General features: G+C 46.9%; 1 protein-coding gene across 1 annotated transcript; it reads left to right on the forward strand.

Moving 5' to 3' along the window:
- The first annotated feature begins 44 nt into the window (after nucleotides 1-44).
- LOC131294336 (uncharacterized) lies at nucleotides 45-27,142 on the forward strand. Its single transcript, XM_058322382.1, has 13 exons — nucleotides 45-641; nucleotides 9,218-9,376; nucleotides 9,472-10,338; nucleotides 10,966-11,011; nucleotides 22,018-22,089; nucleotides 22,205-22,356; nucleotides 23,277-24,617; nucleotides 24,657-25,380; nucleotides 25,671-25,866; nucleotides 25,935-26,225; nucleotides 26,325-26,591; nucleotides 26,767-26,946; nucleotides 27,028-27,142. Exons 1-13 carry the CDS (start codon nucleotides 45-47, stop codon nucleotides 27,140-27,142), a joined length of 5,007 nt encoding a protein of 1,668 aa, XP_058178365.1.
- The last annotated feature ends 782 nt before the right edge of the window (nucleotides 27,143-27,924 follow it).

Raw genomic sequence — 27,924 nt, forward strand, 5'->3', positions numbered from 1 at the left:
ATGTGTCGGTGTTTACGCGTTCCGGCCAGCGTATTATGACCTCTATGAGCAGCAGCAGTAGCAGCGGCACACGCAGCAGCATTCGGCATGGTGGCACCAATCGGAGTCTAATTAACAGCAACAACATCATCAACAACAACCACAGCAAGCATGCGATCGATCCGTCCCCGGTCGACACCATACGGTGCACGACGTCGCTCCGGGACCATCCGTGCGGGTCACCAACGACGGTTGGCAACGGTTCGGTGAGCGTCGGTGTGCAAGATGGGACACAAACTGGGCCACCGTATCGTCGTCCACCCACTGCCGCCACCTCCATCAACAACAACAACAACAACGACAACCGGCTGGCCGGGGCCGAAATGTGTGGCCTAGAGGCGACCGGAGCGACGACGTCAACATCGACCGCGCCACCGACGCAATGCCGCAACAGCGTCACGATGAGCAATAGCCGTGCATCCGCCGGAGACATGCCACTGCGTCCGGCATCCGCAGCCTCTACGGCGTCCACCTCGATGGCGTCCAGCACCGCGAGCGGGAGGATGCAAACGTCTGATGGGCGTTCACCGCAGCAGTCGGGAGGAAAACCCGTACCGGAAGATCCGTACGCCGAGCTCGAAAGGATCCTCGAGAAGGCTCAGGTAGGTTTAATCAACCCGGTAATAGTTTTAATATGTACAATCACTCTAAATAATGTTTTAGATAAGAGACAAAACAAGATGAACACGAGACAAAAACTGACGAGTTAGAGACAAAGTCATATGCGTTGGAGACAGAATCTGATGAGCAATCATGGGTGGGTTAAGACTGTATCGTTGGGTCGCTTGCATTTACGATCCTTCTTCTTCTTCAATATTCAACAATGCTTTAAGAATAGATCATTTCCAAAACGTATTTGGATCGGTAATTTCAATGGTTTTGAAGTAGAATGAATTACCAATGATTAAATCATTTTTAATCTTTTCGCTGAAGCTCATGAATTTGCTTGAGTTGAGTTGGACGTGCATTATCACTGCATGCTTTTTCAATTTTTCGATTGCTGACATCATCTTTTACACTTGTTTACTATCAACATTCTTTGAGCAGGATCGTGGTTTACATATGCGTCTTAGAAAGTTCTGAACAATCATTCTCAAAGTAATATTGTTTGCCCTCGCTAATAATGTGCAGATGTGCGTCGAAATGATCGACGTTTTCGGTAAACTCATTGGAGAAACCGAAGTGCCGGTTTTCCCCGATAACCGATGAAACTGGTGTAGTGAAATAATCATAATTGTTTAAGAAAATAGGAATAATACGTTTCAATCATAGAGTTTGTAACTTGATGACTGGTAAATTTTAAAAATTTGTTTAACTTTGCTAATAGCTTTGCTGATATTGTGATATTTTGATTAATCTCATTGGCTGATTATAATTAAAATAGTGAATTTTATGAAACTTCCCCAAATAATAGGAATGTTTGTATCCATTACTTTTGTATGTTCGTGTTGACTTATTAAAGGCAATGATAAATCGATCTGATCCTCTGATTATTTCCGATGGCTGACTTCCCTAATCCATCCGTCTTCATGCTCGTTAGGGTGGGAAATGAAATAATAATCGAAAAAAGCATTTTGACGTGGTATTATGCGGGGTATGGAAATTATTTTTAACCGAAAATCAAATCCCCATGCTTATCCCCTATTTTCTGCACATTTTTCTTAACACTTCAAACATTTGATTGAATCATTGCCATCACGCCGGGGTCCCAAGTGTTTATCCGAAACGGCGATGAACAAGGCTCGATATGCATGAAGACATTAATGTTTATGCGATATGCGTTGGAGTCAATAATTGCAGACAAAGAGCGAGGTGCACAGAGCGAGAAAAAGAAGGAGAAAGGAAGGAGCAAAAAAAACCTACCCAATTTGGTGAGTCATACCCTTGAAAGGTTCCGGAAATCGATAAAGAAAAATGAACTGTAAACCTCGCGAAAGCCTCGCGACGTTGCACCCGACGCTGGTGGCGCTTGGGTTGGCCCCAAAACCGGTCTGTTTCGCGAAACGATAATCCTAGTGTTAATAGCCAACCGAACGCAAGCACACAAACATTCACAACCAGACATACGGACTTCTCATCCACGTTACAAATATTTATGACGCAAGGATCGCGGAATCCAGCCGAGCCGCAGAGCCAGCGTTCCTCCACTTTAATCTGTGTGTATAATGTGTCTACGAGAGGAATAAATTACCGATCCGGTCGGCCCGAGCCGTCGGTTCAAGCATCTTTTCGATCCATCCGTACCATAAATATTTTCAACCCCGCGAACCACGGGGTCCGATAAGGGTCGGGGCCACCGCCGGCGACCGCGGAGCAGACCGTTTCGTCCGATTGTGAATCTGTGCGGTTTGCCGTTTGGATGGATGGCCTTTCGCCGAGCAAAGGCGTTTAGTTGCGCGGCTAATTTTTCGTTACATCGCCCTATCGCTCCACGACTCATTGTGAATGAAGCGAGTGTCTGGAAGTGAACTTCCAACAGAGAAATATGTATGTCGAACGGAGATGCGTCCCGCAAGATGGAGACAAGCAGGCACATAAAGAATAGACCAGCAAAGATTTAAGTCGCAAATGTGTCGCAGAAAAGCGTTATCACTCAACATTGGCAAACATGCGCGAGTGGCTTTTGTCGAACACTCGTTAATGAAACACGCTCAGCACGCTCCACATATTTTCGCAACTCCATAACCATTTGGTCGGCTTGGATAATTCTATTAGAAAGCTATTGCCGTATGTGGCTACTATGGCCACCGTTTTTGGGTAGTGTAAATACTGCTGGCCACCTTTAAGTTCCTCTAATCGATGCTCTCTCCTGGCGATAATCTCAACACTGAACGGTACGTAATTATCTTCACCACAAATCGCCGCATCCGCCAATGGCGTGCGCTTGTGCAAACACTTGTGGCCACCACTAGGAAGTCGTTGTTGTGGTGTGGTGTGGAATGTGTGTGTCTGTGGAGAAGAGTGTGGTCCAGGGTGCAAGTGCACGCTTCCCCCCGAGAACGGTTCTCCTCCGCAATGGCGCTGGCGGCGCGCAATATTGTTGCCAATTGACACGCAGGTATGTGATAATTACTATTTAATCGCCCGCCGCCATATCGATGACTGCCCCCGGGGAGAGTTGTTTAGTAACTCGCATGATAAGAACATGAACAGTGGCGAGAGCACGGGCCTCGTGGCCCTCGCGGCACCTCCATGAATCATGGAACGGTGGAATGGCGGTCGAAGGAACAGTCACGGACGGCTGCGGGTGTCGATCCTGTCACCTTTAGGCCTTTGTGATCATTGTGGCACATCTCCAGTTGATGCCAGCTCAGCATACCTCAATGATAAATGATCGCGATGAACTAACGGTTCAACAATTGCGACTATGCGTGGAATTAAATGATCCCGCGTGGGTGGGCTTTATGAGAGTTTTCGTCATATGTTTTGTACTGCTACCAATTCTATCGGCTTTGCAAGCGAAGATCTCAAGCACGACCGGAAAAGAATACTTATTTTAATTATCGTGTCAAGAAGAAGTACTTTATTGCGCCGAAATGATATCAAAAACGATTATAATTTAGACGATTTCAATTTATAAGTCCAGAGAGCGTTTATTTCAACTTCAATTCTCTTTATCAGTTCGCAAAATCTTTTATTCATATGTTATTTATAGGATAGGATTTGCAAATATATGGCCAAAATATTTGTGTAGACTCATCTACTGTAAGTGCATGTTGAAGATGCAGCCTTTTTCTTTGGATAGAGCAAGCTTTGAAACGTCAGTAAAAGTATCAGTAACGAACATCATAGATGCCATGAAGGATTTCAAGATGTCATATTCCGGTTTCACAATCCAATAGCGGAGTTTACCGGGGCGATAAACTCGTTTAAACTGTTTCTTTAACCATACATACCTCTCGTAACCGTCATATTACCAACGTAAAGTATATTCTTCTCGATAAAATTGTTTTCCCACTAGAATATGAAATATGCCTAAGTATTTACTACGCCGTTTCCAAGACTTACGAAGCTTGTTTTGTAGTTTACAGTAATTTTGTAATATCTCATGGTACGAACAAATCTATTTGTAGAAATAAACCCTAACAATTTGGAAGATTCAGGTTTTGTTATTGAGATTGGCAATGTTTTGCCTCAAATTGAGCGATTTGGTTAAAGTTTCACAAGGAACTCCCCTTTTGGTTTGATATGTAGTTCCCAAAGCGGTAGTACACCCAAACAAACATGCAACAACTATAATGTATTTTATGTTATTTTTGTGTTTTTTTTATTTGCATTCATTTTGCTTTAATTGCGTTGCTTACAGATCATTGTCTTATTAACTAGTTTTATATTTTAGAGTTTTTTGCAGTTCCTTCTTTGATACAACGTGGGGCTTGAGTGATTAAACCAAGAAGCTCACATAGTTGAACAGAATATTGAGGAATTCATGGAAGCCACTTAAGGGTCGATGGAATATCGATGCAGGATACTCCGGATGCGTCTCTGGGTCGATACATAGCGGAAGTTCCGTATCCTGAAGCGCGGTGTGCGCTTAGCTCGAGGATGTTCGATCCAGTGGAAACAGTGGCATTGCATCGTTCCACAGCATCGCCGCCTCCACGTCTTCTGCTTGGTTGGAAAAGTCCTCCACGGCGGCCGTTCCGTCGTCCGGTAGCACCTCCCCTCCAGCGACCGGAAGCGCATCCCCCTGCCAGAGCATCATGCCGTCCGGCGCCGGGAGGATGCGTTTGCCACGCGAAGAAAAGAACGTGTCCTTGTGCTCGTTGGCCAGGTTTTCCAGCAGGTTGCGCCGCAGCCGGGACTCGACCGGGTGTCGCACCTCACCACCGAAGCCGGGCGACGCGAACTTACCGCCCGAGACCGATGCCACGAAGTACTCCTTCTTGCCCCGGTTCGGGAAGAAGTACTCGTCCGGTGCGCCGGACCCGAGCAGGACGTCGAACTTGCCCTTCTTGATCATGAGCTCGTTGCCGCTGCTGCTGGCCGCGGGCGACTTTTTGCCCCGGTTCGGCACGAAGTAGTCGCCCTTCTCCAGCATCTGCTCGATCGTGAGCTGCCGCTTTTCGGCCGGAATGTGGAAGCCTCCGTAGCGGCGTCCGCGCGACGGCATAAACACCAGCCGCGACGGCATGCTGTCCATTTTCGGTTCCATCCGGCGGTGTCTGGTGGCGTGCTCCGTGGTTTCCGGCCCCGTTCCTAAACCTTCGCCGGGGATGGTGGGTCGGGAAAGGGGGAATGTTTCTCTGGAGGAATTCGTAAAAAGAATTAAGCGACAGTAGTAGTGCTTGTGCTTTACTAACCAAATGCACCTAATAAATTGTGTCTAATAAATAAATCTATTTGATACTTTTTTTTGCATTTGAGAGATTCAAAATTGTCCATCTTTTCCTATATCAACCCCGAGTCTTTATTCTGGCTATCATATTTTTGAGATTTTTGAATTCCTGTTGAACTCTGATGTTTTAGTTTTTATTTAAGTTAAGGTACAGTTTGTTTGTTAAAATAGTTAAAGTTTTCAGCTTATGTAAAATATCAGGTTCAACTTAAAATTTTCATTTTATTGGGTAACGTTTAAAGTACTGTTTAGTGTGTGTTGGAGCCTTTATGTGTTAAGAATTTTCCGTTTTTTGCTGTCGAGCTAAAATGTTGAAAAATGTAACACGATATATGTAGCATAAAATACGATAAGAGGTAGAAGAAATACACAAGAGGTAGAAGAAATACACGACTGATGAAAATGTTTTAAGGATAGAAGGTGTATCATCCGTAACTCTGCTGGCGATGACTCTTACAAGCCTGTTTTGTTTTGCCATACAGATTTTGGGTTAAGACATTCAAATTACTCAAAGGTCATTGCGTTCCTGCAAAATGGGGCTCCGACTGTCCAGTTTATCGCATCTGACCCAAATGTGCTAGACCATTAGCATAATGGCGCGAAATATGTTTTGAATATACGAAATCATGGTTACAAAACTGAGTAATATTTCTGATTTTTTTTCTGATCCAATATTTTGGAAAATTTGAAATAGTTGTTTTCAAGCGAGATGGTGGTGAAAATCAGTCGATAATGTGGATGGAAAAGAGGAAAGAAAAAAACAAAACAATATCTTTACGTAAACAAAGCGCACATCTTGATCATTCGTCATATCTTGTTGTTTGTTGTTCCCCACGCGTGCGTTATCTAAAAGATTGATGAGCTACGGTACTTCGCATCATAAATGTCACACCATGATAAAGGCGGATGACCGAACAGGCAGCACATCGAACCATCTGGTTTATTTGTGAACCCATGTTTCTTGTTTAAAAACATGCGTGTTGTTTTGAATGCTTTTATCCCAAGAAACCTAACCAAGAGCAATGGTAATAACCTGTACTTGTACGATTTTTTTTAATACATCAAACAGGTTCTGTAATGCACCACCGCGAACACAAACCGACCCACACTGTCCGAAAGTGTGTTGCAAAAATTCATAAATCCAACACCTCGCAATCGCGCTTGCCCACGGCAATGTGTCATCGGCGAATCCCCAAAATGGGCATCTCCCGGCCGACGACCCGGTTGGACCGATTCGCGACGTCCACTCACTTACCGGGTCTTGCGGTGTCGCTTACTGTCGACGATTGCGGCCGGAGTTCCCAGCGGCAGCGGCGTTGTGGCCCGAGTTGGTGCATCCCCGCCAAGCAGTGCCGATGCTCCCGGATGCATCTGGTGTTGCACCGGGGAGGGGGAGGACGGAGGGTTCGCTTCCCGGGCCACCACGGTGAGGGACAGAAACCCGCAGCACATCGCCATCACTCCCACGGAGAACCGCGGCCCATTCGGTGCCATATTTGTCCGGTTGGCTTTCCACAATAAACGAACAAATCAAAACGGTGCACCTCGGTTGGTTCCTCCGGACTGGTGTCGGTTTGGTCCACACGCAAAAAACCACTTTCTTTCCGGATCGTCACCTTTTAACCAACCAGCACGATAGGCGTTTTTTTTTTTTCTCGAAGACTATTTTTCACAATCAGTACAACTATTCGGTGGAAGTAGACATTCCGCTTGATGAAGTGCTTAAAATTCACACAAACTCTCAAATGGCTCTAGCTTAGCACTGTCCGTTTTCTTCCGGTGCAAAGGCTGCTGCTGCCTTGGTGCATCCTTGCCGGCAGACTACCGATCCGGAAGGGCCAGGATGCGTCTTAAATAGTTTCGTTTCGTGTCCGGGTCCTCCTCCGTTTGCCAACGACGACCACGCGTATCGGGAATCGGAAGCAATCCCATTAGGAAAACACCGTCCGAGGACCGACGCGAAACGAGATGATGTGCTCCGAGGTGTTTAGGTGTAAGGACATATCGTTTGCGACAGTTTGGGACTGGCCCGTCTGGCCATTCTTATCCAATTTTACCTCGGGAGGGCACGGTCCGTTTCGGTCCGCCTCGATGATCGAACGCTGGTTGGAAGTTATAGGCAAGACAGGAAGCTCCGGAAGCTCATGGCGTGGAGTGTCATCCCTGCAGAGTCGGTGGAAACGGTCGGGATCGGGAATGTAATCTGTTTTGTCATGTTAAATAAATTGTCGTGGGACGACGCGTGTGTCCCGGTCGGATGGTGGGGATCTGTCAAAGTTCGTTGGAAGGTTTGTCAGTGTTTGTTGGCTTCTGCGATTCTGCTTTATTGGTTCAGGTTTTTACTTTTGCTTAAGTTAATTTTCCTTTAAATGAAGGATAGTTTCTTGTTTCTTATGCGTCAAAACATTTGTTTGGAAAAAACTTGGGTCTTTTGGTATTGGTAATTTCTTTTGAAATTCTTGCATTGTTTAACGATCCAACGTTTCATATTGATGTACAAAAAGATTGAACCGAGATTTAACCAATTTATCCATAGCTTCCGTAGCTAATTGTTGTAATTTTTAAACAGGGCCCCCATATCCATTTTAAAGTGGTCATTTGTGCGTACACAGAAAAGCTATAGGTGAAATAATGTTGCTTTTCATCTAATATGTCACTGTTAGAGTTGTGTATTTCAGATTCAGATTCATGAATCTGAATGATTCTTTGAGTTTTACAGATTCATGAATCTTTGGATGAGAATTTCATGAAACCGAAAGGTACATCGACTGATGAGAAGTGATGGACCAAAAATGGGTAGGAAGATCCCCTTTTGTTTTTTTTTGTCGCATGATCCACGCCAATGAAAGAATCGTGGAGATTCGTGACAGATCCATGAAAGATTCATGAAGATTCATTAAGGCTTCGAAAGATTCATTAAGGTTTGAAGATTAGAATCCATCTGAATGAATCTTAGGTGAAAGAATCATATGAATGAATCTCACCAAAAGATTCATTAAGCACAACACTAGTCACTGTCCTACATTTTCAAACTCAGTTGTTCGTTCGTTTTGAGCTTCCATCGCTTCTTTTTGGACATCGCAATAGTTATTAAGCATTTACTTTTTATTATTTTGTATTTTGGTCGAAAGCGCAGTTTCTTTATTGGCTTTGATCGCTTTTTGCAACACTTGCAAACGTTGTAAACACGAATCCTCTCCGTTTTCTTCGTTCTTGTTGTGACCTCTATCGAACTTACTCGAATTGAGCAAACTTAAGATGTGTTTCGTTGGACTTGCTGCTGAAGTTTGAATAGAAGAAGCTAGCAACAAAGCACTGATGGCAGCTGCCCAACACATCCAACTGCAGATGGTCAGGGATGGGTCGCAAATTCCATTCACGTCATGCCGATTATGTTAATTGAAAAAGTAATTCCACGAAGGCGGCTATAAAATGCCTCAATCCGGCAAACAGTTCCGGAGGTCTCTCCGTCACAAGCGAAACGTGCGAAATACTGTAATCTAACTGTCCATTAGTCATCGATGAACTTGCCATTCACTTCGGAAGTGACATGACACACTGCACTCTGCACGGACGCACCCCATTCGTGTCTCATCTTGCTTGGCTCAATCGAAACGCTCGGCGAAACACTCGTTGGCTGTAATTTGAAATCATAAAATTGTAATGCAATTTCGCTCGATTCGTCTCAGCTCAGAGGTGCGCTTATGCATATGCCGGGTTCAGGCGGAACGAGGCACAGCTGCTGCTTAGCGGTTCCTGGTGACCTCCGGCCGGAGAGTTACCGCTTTGGTCCAACAATCTAACCCATTGTCGTATGCCTTTCTCTTTTGCTGCTTCTAGGCGGAAATATCGGAAATGTTTGCCCAGACGGTGCGGGAGGAAAGGCAGAACTGTGCCGCCGCATCCTGTTCCGCGACCGGGCCGAACCAGCAGGTGGACGGCGGAGGTGGTGGTGGTGGGGGTAGCGGCCAGCTGCTAAAGCGTAAAAACGAGTCGAAGGTAAGAATGATGGGCCATTTCCGGCGTGTGGTGACCTCGTTCGCTGTGCCTGGGTTTTGTTTTGTTTAATGGGAGTTTGGTTGCTTCATTTACAGATGGCCGGAGCCCTGTACCACCAACCGCAACATCACCAGCAGCACAATCATCGACAGCACTCTAGTCATCACCTGAAGTACGCGACCATAGCGCACGCGACCGTTACCCCGCATCAGAGCGATGGGTACGAGCCCGCGACGGCCACGCTCGGCCGAAGCCGACAGCAGCTGGAGCACGAGGCGAAACGGACCCGCAACACCTTCGACCCTCGCTACCGTTCGCACGATCCGATGGAAGTGGTCAGCTCGACGACCGTCGGCGAAGCTCCGGCGTCGAGTCAGAGCACGATCGACGTCGGGAGCTACCTCGGTCGGAACGCGCCGGAACACTCGGACAGCCTGTCGGACGACATGAGCCTGCTGGACGTGGGGGGAGCCGGGTCGACGCACGAGGATAGCGTGGAGGGGGCCGGCGGTGATACGTCCGACGAGCGCGAAACGACCGTCCGGAGGCGCTACCAGCGACATTCCCCGAGCGGTAGTGCACCACTTACGGGGCGCAGCTATGGTGCGAAGGCGGCCGCGAAAGGGGGACACCACCACACCATGGACCCGCTGGCCGATCGGAGTAACAAGAGTAGCACGAACAGCCTGCCGTCCGTCGCCGGGCATCGCAATTTGGCGCTGCACCTCAAGTTCAAGTCCCACCAGAGTGCGATCGATGCGAAGCGGAAGCAGTTCTTTCTCACGCTCGACCAGGAACCGTTCCAACCGCTTAACCGCTCCAACATGGCCGATCTTCCGTCGCCCAGCAGCACCTCGCTGCACAGCGGACACAGCCAGCTGATCGCGGAAGAGCTCGGCACCAAGTCCAGCTCGGCACCGGTTCTCTTGAAGGACGAAGAGAACGTTCTCACCGCCGCACGGGTAGGTAGGGAGTCGGGGGTTTCGAGGCAATGTAGAAGGCAAAGATCGAAATATGATTCCGATTCCTATGTTGGAACTAGTGTAGGGGGATGGGATCCGGATCCAGGAGTCGGATTCAGATTCCTATCCGAATTCAGATTCAAAGTCGCGATGCAGATCGTTTGGAATCTACATCCAGGTTCTAGATTCAGATCCCTCGCAAAGATCTAGATTCAGATCCCTCTAGGTTTTGATCCCCATCTAGGTTCTAATTTCAGATCCCCACATCTAGAATCAGAATTCAAAATTCGGCATTGGAATCTCTTGTGATCGGAATCAGAGAATTGATACCAAGTCGGAATCAGATTGGCAAGACCGAGTCCTAGTTAGAATTGGATTTTCTTATCACAAATCGCAACATGATTCCAATGTTGAAAGATCGCCTGCAAATCCCTTCAATTGCCTAACCAAAGGCGCCCCAAACGATCACGTTCCACCGGCTATTTGTATACCGGTTTGCCATTTCGGATTTCCCGTGTATCACCACTCTCTCGTTTCTCCAGATTTTAATCATACGTGCGTCATGCGGTCGAATCTCCTACGTTTTGCTAATAACTGTTTTCTTCTGCCTTTTCTTTTGGCTCGCAGGCAAATCTACGCTACTCGAGGTCACAGAGCGATCGGCATTTGGCGGGTAAGTGGAACAGATAAGCGTTTTTATTGCAATCTTTCGCCGGTTTATTTTTTCTTCCCCTCCTTCCCCTCACCCCGTTTGTTTATTTTTCCCTCGCGCGCGCGATTCCGTGCGTCGGTCGTATTTGACTCGTTGCGTTTGTCTTAAATAATTGGGTCTTAAGCTGTGTGCCTCCGCTCGGAAGACGGCATTAAACTGTCCTCCTCTTGTGCGTCTTCGGGTGAACGATTCTTTCCGTTACGCGTCGCACTTTCGGAGTTGGGGTTTGCCTCTTACTTCGTCTTAGAGCGTGGTTTAATGGGCTGGATGATAGTGTTTCCAGAAAATAGTGACTTCGAGTGTGTCGTCAGGGTACCTATTTTTAACGAATTAAAGTTAAACCAATGGCCTGTTTACCCTGTCCTCCGAGTCACACTTTTTTGTGAACTTGCGTTGTTGTTTGTGTCACTCAGTGAGTACACAATGTTATTGCCATAAATTCAACGATGATTAGAGTGCAAAGCAACTGCGCCGCTTTCGGGACAGCGCGCTCTTGTGCGCGTTGTATAGATTTTTGAGCCGTTTTGAGCCGCACGAGGGAATCGGTTTTCGGTTTACATTATTGGCGAACTCTCCGGAAACTGATAACCCCATATCGCATGCTGATAGTGATGGCTGTTCGTGCAAGGGTTTCTAGCCATCCCCCCAAAATCCTGGGAAAAGCTGGCGTCGGTTGCGTCCGGTTATGTGTTCCCATGAAATGCTTGGTAAATATTTAGCACGACTTCTAACAGCTGCGCCTATTTGCTCCTCGGCGTTGTTGAAATATGGCTTTCGTTGCAATGGTTAGATTAAATTTAGACAGAAGATGATTACCACCGAGTTACTACACCACACGTCAACACTCAAAATGCAATCTTTTGTGCTCTGGGAAGGGGAAGACTAAAGTTTGTGTATTCAATTGAGGAAGGAAATTTCTTTTATAATTTTACCATTCAACCTATGCAAATCAATCATCATGTATGAGTATTTTACTTATTTTAATTTATTCGCATGATCTATTTTATTGCCAAATTTGCATCGTATCACTTATACTTACTTCAAGAAAATCAACCACAATGTCCAAGAAAGTCAGTTAATTTTCCATCCGAGCGATTAATTACTAGCCTTGCAGCAATATTCGAAGTACGTCCCAAAATGTTGATCTCCACATATCGGATTTTTATGTCCACAGGTAGCTGGCTTCAATAGCTATACTTTAACCTCCGACCTAACACGGTGACATTTATTATTAAGTTTAGTTTGAACGGCCAGGCCGTATTAATGCTTCTTCAGCATTCTCGCTTGTCTTGCTCGGTTACTCAGTAAACACGGTGACATTTAGGAACAAACAAAAAGTATATCTAGCATTTATCTACACATTTCTTAGGTCTCTTTTGTGTGTAACCGATTTCTCGTTATCATTTATCTCTTTTCACCCAGTGCTATTTCTATTCAAGAAGAAAATCGTCCTGAAAGAAAGAACGAACTCCAGTTCAAGAGTCTGTCTGTGTTGCAAGAGGAACATGCCTAGGCATTCGATGGTGATGGATTAATCGATGATGAACGCGTTCTCATGCCAAAAACTAACAAGAACAAAAGAACCATAACACAATTGCAAGCTTTGCGAGTAGATAAAAAAAATATTAATCCATTGTTTTTCGCTAAACGTAAGAAGTGGTACAAAACGCACATTGCTTTTTAGAGCATGACTCCGGCTTTCCTTAGAGTTGGTGTGCATGATAGAGATGTGTTAGACCCTGAGGGTTTGGGAAGTGGGTCACCCCGAAGGCTTTTGAAAAAGTTTACTGCAAGGGGAACACAAAGAGCATGGTAATTAAAGGAAAAAAGTTCTTCTTTCGGCACGGTTCATCTAGGAAACTATCGATCGATGTTTTATGCCAAAGGAACTGGTCTTTCGACACAGCCAAGTAAATAAAATTGTACAAAGTAAGTTAAAATAAACTGTTATATGTTTTTTCAAAGTGGCCTGAAAATGAAACGCAAAACAGTTACCTAACTAAACATTTCATTTAGATTCTGAAATGGGAATCGTAATGCATTGTGTATTATGGTTGAAAGTTGAAATTCGTGCTCAGTGCTCAGTGCTCACATGGAATTGTTTTAAAGAAACTGTTTTAATTGACTGAATAATTTCCCACAACGTTCGCTAACGAACTTACAAAGAAGCTGAAGCGCAACTTAACACACTAAGGCAGGGATGTCAAACATGCGGCCCGCGGGCCACATGCGGCCCGCAAGAACATTGGGTGCGGCCCGCGACCCCTTTGAAACATTACATCGAAAGTTTGGATCCTTGAGTATTGGCTTATAGCAAATACCAAAATATTTAATGTAAATTTTTTCACGAACTGCGAATTGCAAGAGAACTGAACGAATGTCAATTTAAACAATTTCAATAAGAAAGTGATATGCAACTTTGCAGCAAAGGTTTAACACAGATTTTTCTAGACAAGTGGATAAATAGTGTTTATAGAAAACAAACGTGATGAACTACAAGACCATTCCAAACAAAATAACAAATGCGGAGCAATAAGTTAGCTATTGTAATTATGTACCTTTACTTTTCTAAAATCATTAACAAAATACACAATAGTGTTGAACTGCAACATATATTTCAATAAACTTGATTTGAATTCGTTAAAATTTGGAAAACGATTGAGCAATAAACTCTCTCTTTTACTCAAAATTTGTAAATTTTTTAAGAAGTAATATAATATGAAAAAAAGTGAAAATGTAAAACATGATTGACTGTTAAGATAAAACCACATTGATAAGAACATATTTTCATCACTCCAATCAATTATATGGTTTGGCCCGCGAGCCTATTTTGGTAGAAAATGCGGCCCGCGAACCTATTTTGGGAGGAAATGCGGCCCGCAAGGTGAAACGAGTTTGACATCACTGCACTAAGGCATCTGTTCCATCACAAATCTGATTTTTAATGAACGTGCATAGCGTTTTAAGTTGTTTGTTCGCAAACCACAAACTGGCGCTGTGGTTGTGCTTTAATGAGCAAAACTGAAAACCCATAATTGATTAACACATTCTCGATCCAATCTGTATCCGTAGGGAGTGGGGAAAAAGGAAAAACAAAACAAATTAACCCCCTCCCTCCTCATCATACTCCCACACACACACAATAGATTGTAAGCGAAGTTGGAGACACTGTTGCTGTCATATCCTAACGACCTTTTCGAGGATGTATTTGCGATGCCGAGGTTCGTGGGGAGGCTGATGGCGGACGGACCGTTTCGGATGTTGGTGTGTCCACTTTACAGTACCAGTCCACCCTCACACCGAGTCTCGGCACTGTGGGGGTGGCTGAAGGGCAGCGTGGTGTTCCCACATCACATCATATCCTAAGGCTGCACATAAGGCTTTCTACGCTTCGAAGAGCGAAGCTTTTCACTCACATGCAATCTCCGCTTATTTCCTGTGCGCGCTGTTTTTCCCTCTGCGTGTGTGTGTGTGTGATTGTGGTGTGGGAAAGCATGATGAATTGTAGCGAGATGCTAAACGATGAACACCGAAGGAATAATGGGCCATGAAAGAGAGAGCAAGAGACAGAGAGTCCTGTGAGAGTTCCGAGGATGAATCCTTACGTTCTCTTCAGCATTTTCCAAACGCAACATTTCCTTCCCTCCCCTCCCCCATCCCCACCCTAACCCATCGTCAAGCTGGTGGAATGAGGGCGTGCTTCCTTCCTGCCCAAGGAGGAGGGAACGCGTGTCCTTGTTGGCGTCACTCATTGTCAGTCGGTTCTGCGTGTCCTGCCAGTACAGGTTGCTGCCGTAGCTTGGCCAGCCGGCCGTCCGAGCGGACGGGAGTTAATTGTTGTTTCTTGCTTGCTTTGCTCGCTTAGTCGCGTTAGTAGCGTTTGCGTCCCCGTTTGTGTTCGGCGTATTTTAATATATATACTCCATATAGCTTCGGTTTAACTATCGCAAGGCAGTAGTAAAAAGGGTAGTAAGGACGCGCCATAATTGTTGCTATTTAGTGCTGTGCCGTGGCTATCAAGCAAGTGAATATGTAGCTCTAATCGTGTTCCTTTCGACGCCGTTTTATCCTCGAGTTAAAGCTTGAGCTTCTTGTGCTTTGGGGTGGTTTCCGTGCTGAGTTATGAATTTAATTAAATTGATCGTGTGAATATTATTCTCTGGCACAAGCAAAAGCTATACATTGTGTTACATTGTCCCGTGCACTGTGAGGCACTTCGTGAATCGAGGGCGTTCAGCTTCGTTCTTCCGTTTTGTTTTTTGCGTAATTAAAATCGACACATCGCCATTAACAAAAATGCACCGCAGGATGTCCAGCATACGGGAGTACAAGTTCTTTCGCAGTTTTTCGGCGAAAATCGAAAACTGGCACATTCGCAAGGCGGAATCGCTATGGAAGCGGATGCGCGAGCGGAAAATTGCAGGTAAAATTCAACCCAAAACACAATTCCCAAATGTTGTGCGTAGTATAACCGACCCGATTCCCACGTTCTTCGGCGGGTTTTCAAGCTTTGCTGAACGGCTTTGCTTTTCCTCCGGATGGAAAGCGCCGGGTACTCCGGAGTACTTTGCGCGGGTCGGGTTGGGGTAAGGTGGGGCGATGCACACGAACCCGGAGCACACTTTAACCAGGGTCACCCCCGCGAGGGGGTGGAAGCGAGGTCACGAGGGCAGGAGGCTAATGGGGGGAGACAACGATCCTGATGGAAAATCATCTGTTGCTCATCGTCCGGTGCGCATGGGGGAGGGAAAGAGAAAGAAAGAGAAAAGTACGGGGCAAGGAGTGGCGATGGGAAGAATCCGTTCATCCGTTGATCGGAAAACTGGAAGGAAAAGCGTCCGTCGACGGGATGTTTTCATGCCGTTTTTTTATTTTTTCGAGAGAGAGAGACGTTAACGAAAGGAACAAAAAGCAGTAGAGTGTGTATCCTTCGCTCTCTCTTTCTTTTTAATGAGTTATTTTCCTATTTTTCTCCCTCTCTCCTTCTCTTTTGAGAATTTAAACAGGAGCTTCACAGGAATTTACACAACGCCAGCATCAGCGCCCGACGAGAACCGTTTGCATGCCGCTATGCATTCCCATGCTGGCTGCTTTTTCCCATTTGAAAATCTATTTTTAAAACGTCCTTGTATTGATAAATTGATTGATGAATAGCTATGCAAACGTGCAAAAAGCATGAGGAGAAAAAAAGCGAAACTCAGAAATAGAAAAACGAGACAGAATCCTACACTTTGCTGGCTCGATCTAATGCTGATGGCGGCAAAAATGGGGCCATTTGTAAAAAAAAAATGAAATTAAAAAAGAACCCGGAATGCCATCCGGAAGCACCATCACATCCAACGGCGGGAGTGTTGTTGGCTGTCGCTCACAATAATTCCCTTTCGCAGCTAAACGGGTAACGTCGAACCATCCATTCCATTGGGGGCGATGACGAACGGGATTCGCTTTTAATGGAGCAAAAAATAGTTAAAACGTATTAAACTTTTTATTCCCATAATACTCACTTCACATATTGGGTTCGAGTGTCCTACAGTTTGCTTCACTTAAATAAAAGGGTACATGTAAAACAAAAACCCTTCGTTCTCCACCACTTCCGATGGCACTCTAACACACACGGCATGGACCGTATCGGTTTAACTTTCGAGCGCCAGAAATAGCGTTCGATAACGAACGGCACCGACGACGGCTGGCAGATAGGCCAACCAACGAACAACAAAACCTAATCAAAATCCTGCAGAACGCGCGAGCCTCTGCGGATCAGCTGCCTGCATTATTTGTTATCGTAAAACCGAATGGTTCGATATCCGAACCGAATGGAGTGATAAGTTGATTGAATTAAACTCCATCGGAAGCGCACTGATTGGAGCATCGTTATCATGGCACAAGCAAAATGCGTTTAACTCTACTGATTGCTAATTGTAGGGATTTTATCCTATCATGTGAGGATAATAGATCCTCTATCCTTTCCATATGAGTGTTTGTAAATGTCACTATGTTTAAACAATACACAAGTAAATTAACATAAACTAGTTGCTGGAGGGACTGTTTTGCAAATTTGGTTTTATTTATATTATTTAGAATTAATCTAGTTTCAAACTTTACTGACGCACTGACGCAGTTTTGTACATCTGCTACAAACAGCGTAAATTAGAGCATGTACGAATGAAACAAAAAATCCGTTCTTATCATGAATTTATTTCTGTCAACTGTGGATTATTCCTTCGTATGCAATAGCATTTAAGCTAAAAACATACCAACATGTTGATGTAACTGGGCTTTCTTTTCTTTACCAGACTTGCGAAAAGTAAGATTTTTTTTTACTTTTAGAGAAATTAGTGTAGTAATTTGATTTTTTTCCTCAAAACTTCACTACAAACCGATCTTTTTTGTTAGAATAATGTGCTTTCACATACATATTATAATCTGTTAGCTTCTCGAGCTTGGACTTATAGTAAAACTAAAATACTATTTCCAATGCATGATAGTTGGAAATAGTATTTCTAAAGTTGGTGATTCCATATATTGGTTCTGAAACCTGTTTGGAAATATTCAAAGAAAATACAAACTTCAGTATGCTTCTTCAATATAGATGATTATCTGCGTCCACAGATCAATCTGTCCAAGGATGTTTGATAGGCACAGATTCGTTGTTCCTTTGGGCAATTGTAGGCTTTAAAATGGGGTCCGCGACAGCCGAGCGGTAGCGCCGGTTAGAAAATCGGCCCATGAGCGCCGGGGCTCACCACCTCGACGGCGTGGGTTCGAATCCCAACCGAGACCGGACCCTCCCCTGTACGAGAGGACTGACTATCCACGTACAACAGGGAAACAAGTCTCGTAAGCCCTTAACGGGCAGGCATGACCAAGAGGTCGTTTACGCCAAGAAGAAGAAGAAGAAGGCTTTAAAATTTAAGAACGAAAGTCACACTATTCAGTTTATCCCTTTGTCGTCCATCAATGGATTGACTTGTCTTGTTATTCGGCGTGTTTTGTTTGATCAAATATTGCATACCATAAGTAGAATTGTCTTCCACGCACTTATCGTTCGACTTTTGCTGACCGAAAGGAAGTCACGGATATTACACCTGAGGCGGCTTTCGGTAGCTTCTTATCGCACGCCAGGAACACCACAACACACTCTCGCCTTACGGTTTGTTTAAAATAACAGCCCAGGCTTCGTGCGGGTTTCGTGACCGACTAATTCAATCCCGTGGCCAGCTGATGTCATCGTCGGCAGCAAGAGCGGAGGCATCTGCTGACCCTGCGGAGACACTGGAGCGCAGTGCGCTCAATCAGTGCGCCGTCAAAGCAACGGTCGAACGCAGGCACCGAAATCGACAGCCGAGTGACGTGGTGTAGTGGTGGCAGGACAGGGGAGGGGTTGGCAAAGGCGCGGTGTCTCGTGACCAGCGGTGAAAAAATTAGAAGCATCTGACGGTGACGGCGATTGAAGGAGTTTGCTTGGTTGGGAGCTTTTCCGGATCGTCACGCCAACGACGGTGGCCACGACGATGGAAGACGATCAGTACGCGTCAAAGAAGTATCCGATTGCGGCGAAAACGCGCAAATCAAAGCTGGACTTCCTGGCGGGCGTTCGGCGCCACTACGAGCAGAAGCAGCGAAAGCAGGAGCTGGCGAGGGAGCAACCGAAACGAGTCAATTTGTCCGTCCCCGGGACGCCCGTGTGTTCGCGCTACCTCCACACCCTCTCCAGCCAGTCATCCGTGGCCGGTGGTTCGAGCGATGGAGACGAACCGGATGGCGGTGGTGCGCAAACGAACGGTGGATCGGTGAATGAACTCATCGTCAGCAGCATCGTGCTGGATAAGTTCCTGAAAGACATGAACGCCCTGTCGGCGGAACGGGCCAACGGAGTGGCGGAGGGCCAGCAAGTGGAGCCAACGGAAAGGGTGGATGACTTTTTCAAAACCTCCGACGAGAGGAAGGCTTACCATCGGACTTTCTCCGAGGCGGTCGGAACGGTCGGGAGCGCACCGGTGATCGAGACGAATCCCGTCGTGAAGCGGTACTTCGAGGAGTCGGCCAACCAGCGGAGCTACCGGCGAGACTTTTCCGAGGCTTACGGTGAGCTGGTTGAGCCGGAACCGGATCCGCTAGCGACCAAAAAGAAACCCTCGAAGAAGGGCGCCAAAGCGAAGGACACTCCGAAGCCGAGCGAAGCACGGCGCGAGAAGTTTATCAGCGACTCGTCGGACGATGAGCGGTCGGCGGGTGACGGGGAGGACGCGAGTGACACTTTCCTGCAAGAGCTGGCCGCACTGAAGGAATCCAAAAAGCAGCTCGAGGAGAAGCTGAACGCGTACCAGTCAAAGTCGGTGGCAATGGAGCAGGGGGAAGTCAAGAGCACCGAGCAGTTCTTCGAGGAGTCGGAACGCGCCCGAACCTACCAGCGGACCTTCTCCGAGGCGGTGCAAACCTTGGGTGCGCAGGATGCACGCGACCCGACGGTGCTGCAGTACTTCAACGAATCCGCCAGCCGCCAGACCTACCGCCGGGAGTTCTCCGAGGTGGCATCGACGGTGACGACCGCCGCCGGCTACAAACCGACCGTACCGGGAACGCCAATCAGTTCCCGCCATCTGAAGCGACTGCAAGAGGAATCGTCGACGGCCGACGGGAAGGTGGCCGACGGGCCTTCGCTGGCCGAACAGCTGGAAAGCTTCAACCGGGAGCTGGAGAGTTTGCGGCTAAACAAACCGCCCGTGGCCACGGTGGACGTTCTCGCCCCGAAGGCACCCGCGGGCGGTGGGGAGGGGTTCTGCGTGGACACGTACCTGGCGGCGTCGGGCGAGAAGAAAACGTACGCCCGGTCCTTCTCCGAGGCGGTCCAGTCGTTTCCGGCGCAGGCGGACGTGAAAAGCCCCTCGGTTCGGACGTTCTTCGAAGACTCGTCGCGCAAGGGCACCCTCCGGCGGGAGTTTTCCGAGGCGTACCAGGAGTTGGTCCCAGGGGCCGCTGACGGTGGAGATGCATCTTCCAATGTCGCTCAGGACCAAGCCGACGGTTCCATTTCACGCCCCGTTGAGTCGCTCCCTATTGTGGATGACAATTTGCTTCCGACTCCCTCGGGCAGCGTGACGCCGGAAGCACTGACAGCCAACACCGAACAACTGGACCAGATGGCCGCGGGCCCTCGGAAGGATGTGTCCGTGCCCGGTACTCCCGTTAGCACGCGGAAGGTTCCCACACTCCGACGCAGCGCCAGCGTGGATCAGCAGGAACGGACGGAAAAGCGAGCAGAGTCGGAACGGCCGACGGTGACGGAGCGAGGCTCGTGGAACCCACCGCCGATGACCGCACGCGTTCCGCTTACGCCGCAGCTTGATGGTAGGAAAAAATTTAGCACAGAAAAATTCTTTGCCACGAAATTCTTCAAACGGGCGCGTAGTTTCAGTGCGGACAGATTCGGGCGGGCCGGCGTCGACGGCGATGGGGACGATTCCGGAAAACGCAACCTCCAGCGACCAGCAGCAGGAGAAGTAGGCAATGAGACGAAGGAGTTCGAGCCAGGAACCGACCGACAGGACCAGCGGAAGCAACAGAACGATGGAGTCACTGAAACGATCGAGTTGGATAGAGAATTTTGGAAACAGTTTAGTAGCAGCAATAACGATTAAAACATACCGATCCACAGTTTGCATGCAGCTTGTTGATGTTGTTGTTGTTGGGCACCAGCAATCTAAACTATGTTACTTAGAGTAGAGGTTTTTGTTTTTCAATAAACACACACACATGCATTAGACGTTATACGTTAGATTGCTGCGAAGATTTGGTTGAGTGTTTTATTGAATGATACACTAGCGCAAGGTATTCCTATAGCTGCATTTATTATGCTTGTTAGCTAGATTTAGTCAAGTTTTTGTTTTTCGTGGGCAAAAATAAAACTAATTATTTTACCAAATTGTATTTTTAAAGGATAAACAACCGATTTAGAGGGGATTAGAAATGAACAACACTGACGTGGACTACTTTTAAGTAAAGTTTTCCATTTTGTATATTGATGCGACTATTTTTATTACTTATTTTTCTAGGATTCCTAAGAAAATGTTATTTCCTTTGATTAACCCAACTCAACGAGTTTCCTTTTGTGATTCGTTGTAACTCGTCAATTTAAGAAACGATTTCGATGGGGCGGAAAAAATGGGATAAGATCGTTGAAAATCTTGCGAATAGATGGAGTTGGACATAATTTAAAATAATGCACTGCAAAACACATGAATCTATGTGAGCATTTAGGTTTTAGACAGCAACAAAAAAATATCACATTATTGAAGCTGTTAACTGTTGATAACTTGTCGATTGATTATTTTGAGGGTTTTTTTTTTGTAGGAATGTTTTTTTTCCTTCTTGGCATTAGACAACTGGTGCTCTCTGGTCCATTTGCTTTGGGAAGGACCGAAAAAAGTATCAATGCATGATGTGGCCCTATCGTCATTTGACTGGAAGAATGCTCTTATGCTTGACAAATTTCGCCGTTGCTGAGGTCTTATAAAAAAATGGAAAGTAGGTTTCAAACTTGTTTCAAACTTCCAAATGTTGCGCAAAATTTTCTTCTTTATTTTGCAGCCTTTATAAGGAACAGTTATGTTTATTGACTACACCAAACCCTACGTGTTGGAAATATCGGTGACATTTGTATATACTTTCCCTAAAACAGGATATTGACCGTTTGTTTTCGTTCGATTGTGCCAGGAATAAAATGTGGATTCCCCTGAATTTCAATAATTATTTTTTCAATCACTTCAAGATTGTAGCGAACTGAATACTAATTTTTCTTTTCCACCTCGCATTCAAGCGTAACTATTTCCAGTTTGCTAGTGAGGTTAATTGACTTCACCTAAACTCTAGTCCTTACATTCCGCTCGTCTTTACCTTCATCCAACGCCGAACTAATGACCACTTGTTGTTTGACCACTTGTCTGTTTCCTTTTTTTTGTTAATTCCAGAAATCGAAGCGATCGAAGCGTGCCGCTGGCTACGTGCCGCCGGTTTTCCACAGTACGCGCAAATGTACGAAGGTAGGTTGATGTTGTTTTTGTGCCTCTTCGTGCGCATCATCGCAGCAGGCGCTGGTAGTAATAATAGAACGTCTTACTAATCACTTTCCCTCCCCCTGCCCTGCCCCCTGTACAGATCACCAGTTCCCGATCGTCGTCGAAGATGTGGCGAAAGATCATCCCTTCCTGGAGAACGACCCGCTGCAGTCGCTCTTCCGTCGACTTCACACGCTAAACCGTTGCGCAAACATGCATCTGGACGCGCATCAGCACACACCAAAGCCGTCGGTAAGTAGAATGCACACGATAAGCCGGCCCTGGTTTGTTTGCATCGGCCGTACAATATTTGTTAAGTAACGTTGCATCACCGAGCGATTGATTTGTTTCAACGGGTGTAAAGTTTATTTCACCTTGAAAATCGTAATCCGTGAATCTTGTTATTTAAATAAAACAAATGCGTATCATGTCATTTTAACAGATATTTTTTAAACATCGAATTAATTACATATTGTTTTCAAAGCTCTGTCTCTAGATACCGGAGTAAAAAAAAGTTCATACTCGATTGACCCCCTTATCTATTCAGTCTCGTTTTACTGTACTTAAAAGAAGATTAAAAGATTATTTTTTTAAGTTAGAAGAATGTTATAAATTTCCGATTCATTCCTCCTCTTTCTGTTACACTTTTCCAACTTATTTTATATCTTGTTGTTCTCTCAACCATAACCATACTAGGACGAACCAATTTGTCCCAATGACGAGGAAAATTTATCAAAATTCTGTTTTATTGTGGTATGCATTTGTAATATTTTTATCAATTTTTTTTCTATAAGTTCTCAGAAAAAAAAAATATAGAGACGAATGACCGAATAGGTCAAAGTCTCTAAAATTAAAAAAAAAAAAAATTCTCAGAAATTTAAAAATCCATTTGTTCCTCCACATTGCTGGATCATATCGAGTCGAATTGACCAACACATGTTGCATTGAGTAATGAATGCTTATAATGAGCACATAAATTACACTCTGTGGTACTACATAATTGATTTCATTAAAAGTGTTGTTTTCCAAAAATCAAAATTTGATGAATTTAGTTGTTGGATAGCTGGATTGTAAATTTGGAAATGTTTGGTATTTTTTTAATTACGCTGTTCAAAACAGTAAAACACTTGCATCTGGATGACGCTGTTATGTTGTTACTTTTTTCTTTTTAGCAACGCGATGACTCAGATGACGACAGTTGCGCGCTCAGCGAAGCCTGGACATTCCAACACAACAGTCGACGCTGGTCGCGCGTGGATGACGCGATCGGGCTGGTTAGCGTGATCAACAACAAGCAGCAGCAACACCGGAAGGACGGACATACCAAAGGCACCGGGAAAGGCGAACCGCCGGTAGATGCGTCCGGAGGGAACCCGCAGCAGCAGCAGCAGCAGCAACCACAACAGCGCAAGCACAACAACACCCTGCTGCGGGCCGAGGACCACGAGAAGCTGTGGCTGGAAGGCGGCGGCAAGATTACGATCGGTGTTCCGTCCGATACGGACTCGCAGGATGACAGCGTCGGCGGGACGGTGCACCTGCGGCGGACCGGCAGCGAGCGGCTCAAGGATGGTGCCAAGGCGATCTTGCGTCGGGTGGAGTCAATCAAGTCCCGGCGGCGGAAAAAACAAAACCGCGACGGGCTGATCATCCTGGCGCCACCGTCGGGCGGGTCGCATCTGTCCCCGCACCGCGCGCTCGACGACGGTCCGAGGTTCGACATTATGTCGTACTCCAATCCTACGTCGCCCCGCCCGTCCGCCGAGATGCTGCACTTTGATGACGCGATCGATGCGGCCGGCAACCGGAAGAATCTGTTCGCCAACGAGCTGGGCCGCAATCTGCTGTCGCCGAACGTGAACGCGTGGGAGGGTGGCAAGCGGTACGGAGACCGCTCGTCTTCCCCGGTCACAACCGGTGGCGGCAGTGGCGGACCGCTTCAGTTTCGGCAACAGGTTCAGCTGCAACACGAGGCCCGCTCGGGCGATGATTCATCCTCGATCTGTAGCGAAGACAGTGGCGGCGGTGGGGACGCATCGAAACCGGTCGGCTGGAAGTATCAGCGAACGAAAAAGGCACTCCGGAGCAAGGTGGTGACGAGCACGGTTGCGGACGATCCGTCCGGTGGAGCGTTGTCCGACTCGGAGTACCAAGCGTCCACGCGTCGAACGCGCATCAAGGTGGAGCTGGCCGGGGACCTGCAGAAAGGATCGGGCGGAAAGGACGCTGTGTCCACCACGACCGGCAATGGAAAGGCTGCAGGCAAAGTGGGGAGCACCACGAGTGGTAACACTTTGGCCGCACCGGACACGAACTCTCCCTCGAAGCTGCACCGGGGAGGATCGCTCAATCTCGGCAAGGCTTCTAAACGCTACCGGGACGCGTTCAGCAATCGGTCCGTTCGGCACAGTGCAAAGGTGGGTGACGATTCCGAGGGTCGCTCGACGTCGAGCAAACGGCCAACGGTAGCCCGCTGGCATAGCTTCCAGCAGCCGAAAGTGTCTCCGATCGGTGTGCAACAACAACAGCAACCGCAGCAGCCGCTCCAACAGCTCCAACAGTCCGATCAAGTGAACGTGATCGTTCCGAAGGAAGACCGAAAGCAACATCTGCAGCAGCAACAACAACGGGGAGGCACAACACTAGTCAGCAGCTCGAATGTCAGCGTCAAGCTGCATAAACCGTCCCTGGGGGTTGGCGCCGACGGAAAGCAACAGCTGCAAATTCATGGCGATCCCACGCCAGGGAGCCGGTCGGGAGGCTCCACTATGGCCATCACCACCACCGGCCTGCGAATGTCGGAAATGTCCTGCGGCCAGCTGCTGGTCGTACGGAAGCTCGGTCTAGCCAACCTCACGGGCTACATGGAACGCTACTGCCCAACGCACCGTTCCGGCTGGAACTGGGACCTGCCAAAGTTCATCAAGCGTATCAAGACGCCCGACTACAAGGACCGCAAGGTGTTTGGGATGCCGCTGGTGCTAAATCTGCAGAAGTACGGCAGCACCGTCCCGTACACGATACGGATGGCGTTCGCGTGGCTCGAGCGGAACGCCCTCGACCAGGTGGGCTTGTTCCGGAAGCCGGGCGTAAAATCGCGCATCGCCAAACTGAAGTCGATCATCGAGGCGAGCAACGATGTCGGGTTGCGGAGCGAGATGTTCGACGAGTACCACGCGTACGATGTGGCCGACCTGCTGAAGCAATACTTTCGCGAGCTGCCCGATTCGTTGCTGACGGCAAAGCTCTCCGAGACATTCATTGCTATATTTCAGTGTAAGTTAAGTTTGATCTTGATTGAATTTAAAAGGAAGTGAAGCGTCCATTACTGATTTACCGATTTCATTTAGTTTGCTTTGAATCGGTAGCTATTTGCATTGTGCGCTAACGGAGCCACTTTTGTTGTCATGGCAACGTAAAATTTAACATTTGTGCAACTTTTATTGATTCGGTTAACTATCCCGTTGCTATACAACTTTTTGCTTTTACTTTACTATTTGTGCCTTACTGAATGCATCTTCTATAAATAAACCATTTCTAATGAACTTTTTCTTTATCTCGTTCAGATCTACCGGAGGAAGTTCGAGCGGAAGCGGTCCAGTCCGCCATCTTGCTGCTACCGGACGAACATCGGGAGGTGCTTCATCTGCTGCTTACATTCCTCGACCAAGTTGTGCAAAACTCAAAGCTTAACCAAATGACGGCGAACAACTTGGCCGTCTGCTTCGCGCCGTCGCTCTTCTATCTTCTGTCCGGCAACAGGTACGGGTGTACAGGTTGACTTTGCCCCCTCGAGACGACTTACATTTCCATCCACTCCCCCCACACAGGTATACGGCAGCATCGCCGCGGCGTAAGAAAACCGGTGCCGGTTCGGGCACACCGGACGAAAGGGAACTATCGGAGGCGAAGGCGTCGCACGAGTGCCTGGCGTACATGATCGAGCGCTTCCAGAGCCTGTGGACGATCACGAACGATCAGATGCGGCGCTGCAACTTCAACTACCTGGACGAGTCGAAACCGGTGCTGCTAGCCTCGCTCGGAGCGGAAATGCACGTACAGAACTGGCGCGGCTACCTATCGGAGTCGATCAACGAGTGTCTTCGGGAGGGCCGCGAACGGTTAGTTCTGCAATGATCCTATCTACGTTATCATAATCCTCGTTCACAAACCTAGTTTATTGAATTTAATATTGTGCTCGTCTCGTTCCATCTTTCCAGGCCCCGTGGTTGGGTTTCGCTCAGCTCAACCGATCCGTCGGTCGCTGTGTTCTTCAAGAAGGTGGGCGACGGTCATCCACTGCGGTTGTGGAAATGCGTCACCGAGGTCGAGGCCCCACCAATGGAGGTGATACAGCACATCGTCAACGAGCGATCGCTCTGGGACGCGTATCTGTTGAAGTGGCGCACAATCGAGCAGCTCGACCAGGATACCGACGTCTTCCAGTATGCATGCGGCCAGCCGATCACGGAGTACTGCGTCGTTAGGTAATGATGTAAATTAAATAATGCAGCGTTATCGCGTTTCGACTCCACGTAATGTCTGGTCCACTTTGAAGATGGTCACCTTTTATTTGATCAATATCTAGTGTCTCCTTGATATGTACCTACATTTGATTTTCCATATCATTGTAACACTTTCATTTACTTTTCTCCGGAACAGACAATGGAAGAACGATCTACCACGCGGTGCTTGCGTGATCGTCGAGGTATCGATATCGCACGAAAACGCCACATCGCTGCTTAGCGGCGTGAACGGGGTTGTGCTGGCCTCGCGTTACCTGATCGAACCGTGCGGAAGCGGAAAGTGCAAACTGATGCATCTGTCGCGCGTGGACATGAAGTATGCAGCCCAACCTCGACACGACTCATTCCTGTATTATGTCTTCTAATGTGTGTGTTTTTCCTTTTTCTTCCCACCCAGGGGTCGCACGCCGGACTGGTACAATAAAAACTATGGACACATATGTCAGCAATACCTTTCGAAAATCAAAAAATTCTTCGAACACTGCACCGAGGGACCTGAGACTAAAGTGTAATCATAGAAAATGGACCTTTACCTTTCACAAAACGTGCGTATGTGCGTCGGTGTAAAGCAGCACGAAGACGAACACATCTGTAATCACCTGTATTAGCGCGGAGAAAGAAATCTCTCAGCAAGAAACACCGGGAAGCGACCCTTTCCACCGTTTCCAAATCAAACTCAATCCAGACTGATGGTAGAAACAAGAGTAAACGCCAAAATGCTCCTGGCCAACGAGGTTTCCTCTCGACAGTTCAAACCACAACCACACAAAGTGTAGTGAAAAAACATTGTTAACCTTGTGACATTTATATAGAACTATATACATACACCTTCATTGAGCAACAGAAAAAAAGTGAAGACAGTGGAAAAATATTAAGTAACTCTAAAACGCCAAAAGAAGATATATTCAGCGTGTAGCGTGTACCTAAGCGTGAACCAGTTATTGTTTCCCCTTCTGAAACATTCCAGACTTTTGCATTACCAAGTGCCTACGATGAATACAAACCAGAGCAAACGTACCAGATAGATACAGCTGATGCGGTGAAGCGTGTGGAGTGGAGAAATTATATGAAACAAAACCCGGGGTCTACGTCGCAAGTAGACAAAAACAAAACAAACCTCCCTTGTTGCGGTAACCAAGCTAAAAGTGGGAGAAAGTTAGTGCATTAACTCCACGAACACAACACCACAAGTAAAACTAGTCCAACCAGAGAAAACTTAACCAACGTATTGCAAAGCTTTTTGTTTTTGCATCAAACTTGTTTGTAATATGGTTTTTTGGGTAAAAGAGTAAAT

Source organism: Anopheles ziemanni, chromosome 2, assembly GCF_943734765.1.
Source record: "Anopheles ziemanni chromosome 2, idAnoZiCoDA_A2_x.2, whole genome shotgun sequence".
In the NCBI taxonomy this organism is placed as follows: Eukaryota; Metazoa; Arthropoda; class Insecta; order Diptera; family Culicidae; genus Anopheles; species Anopheles ziemanni.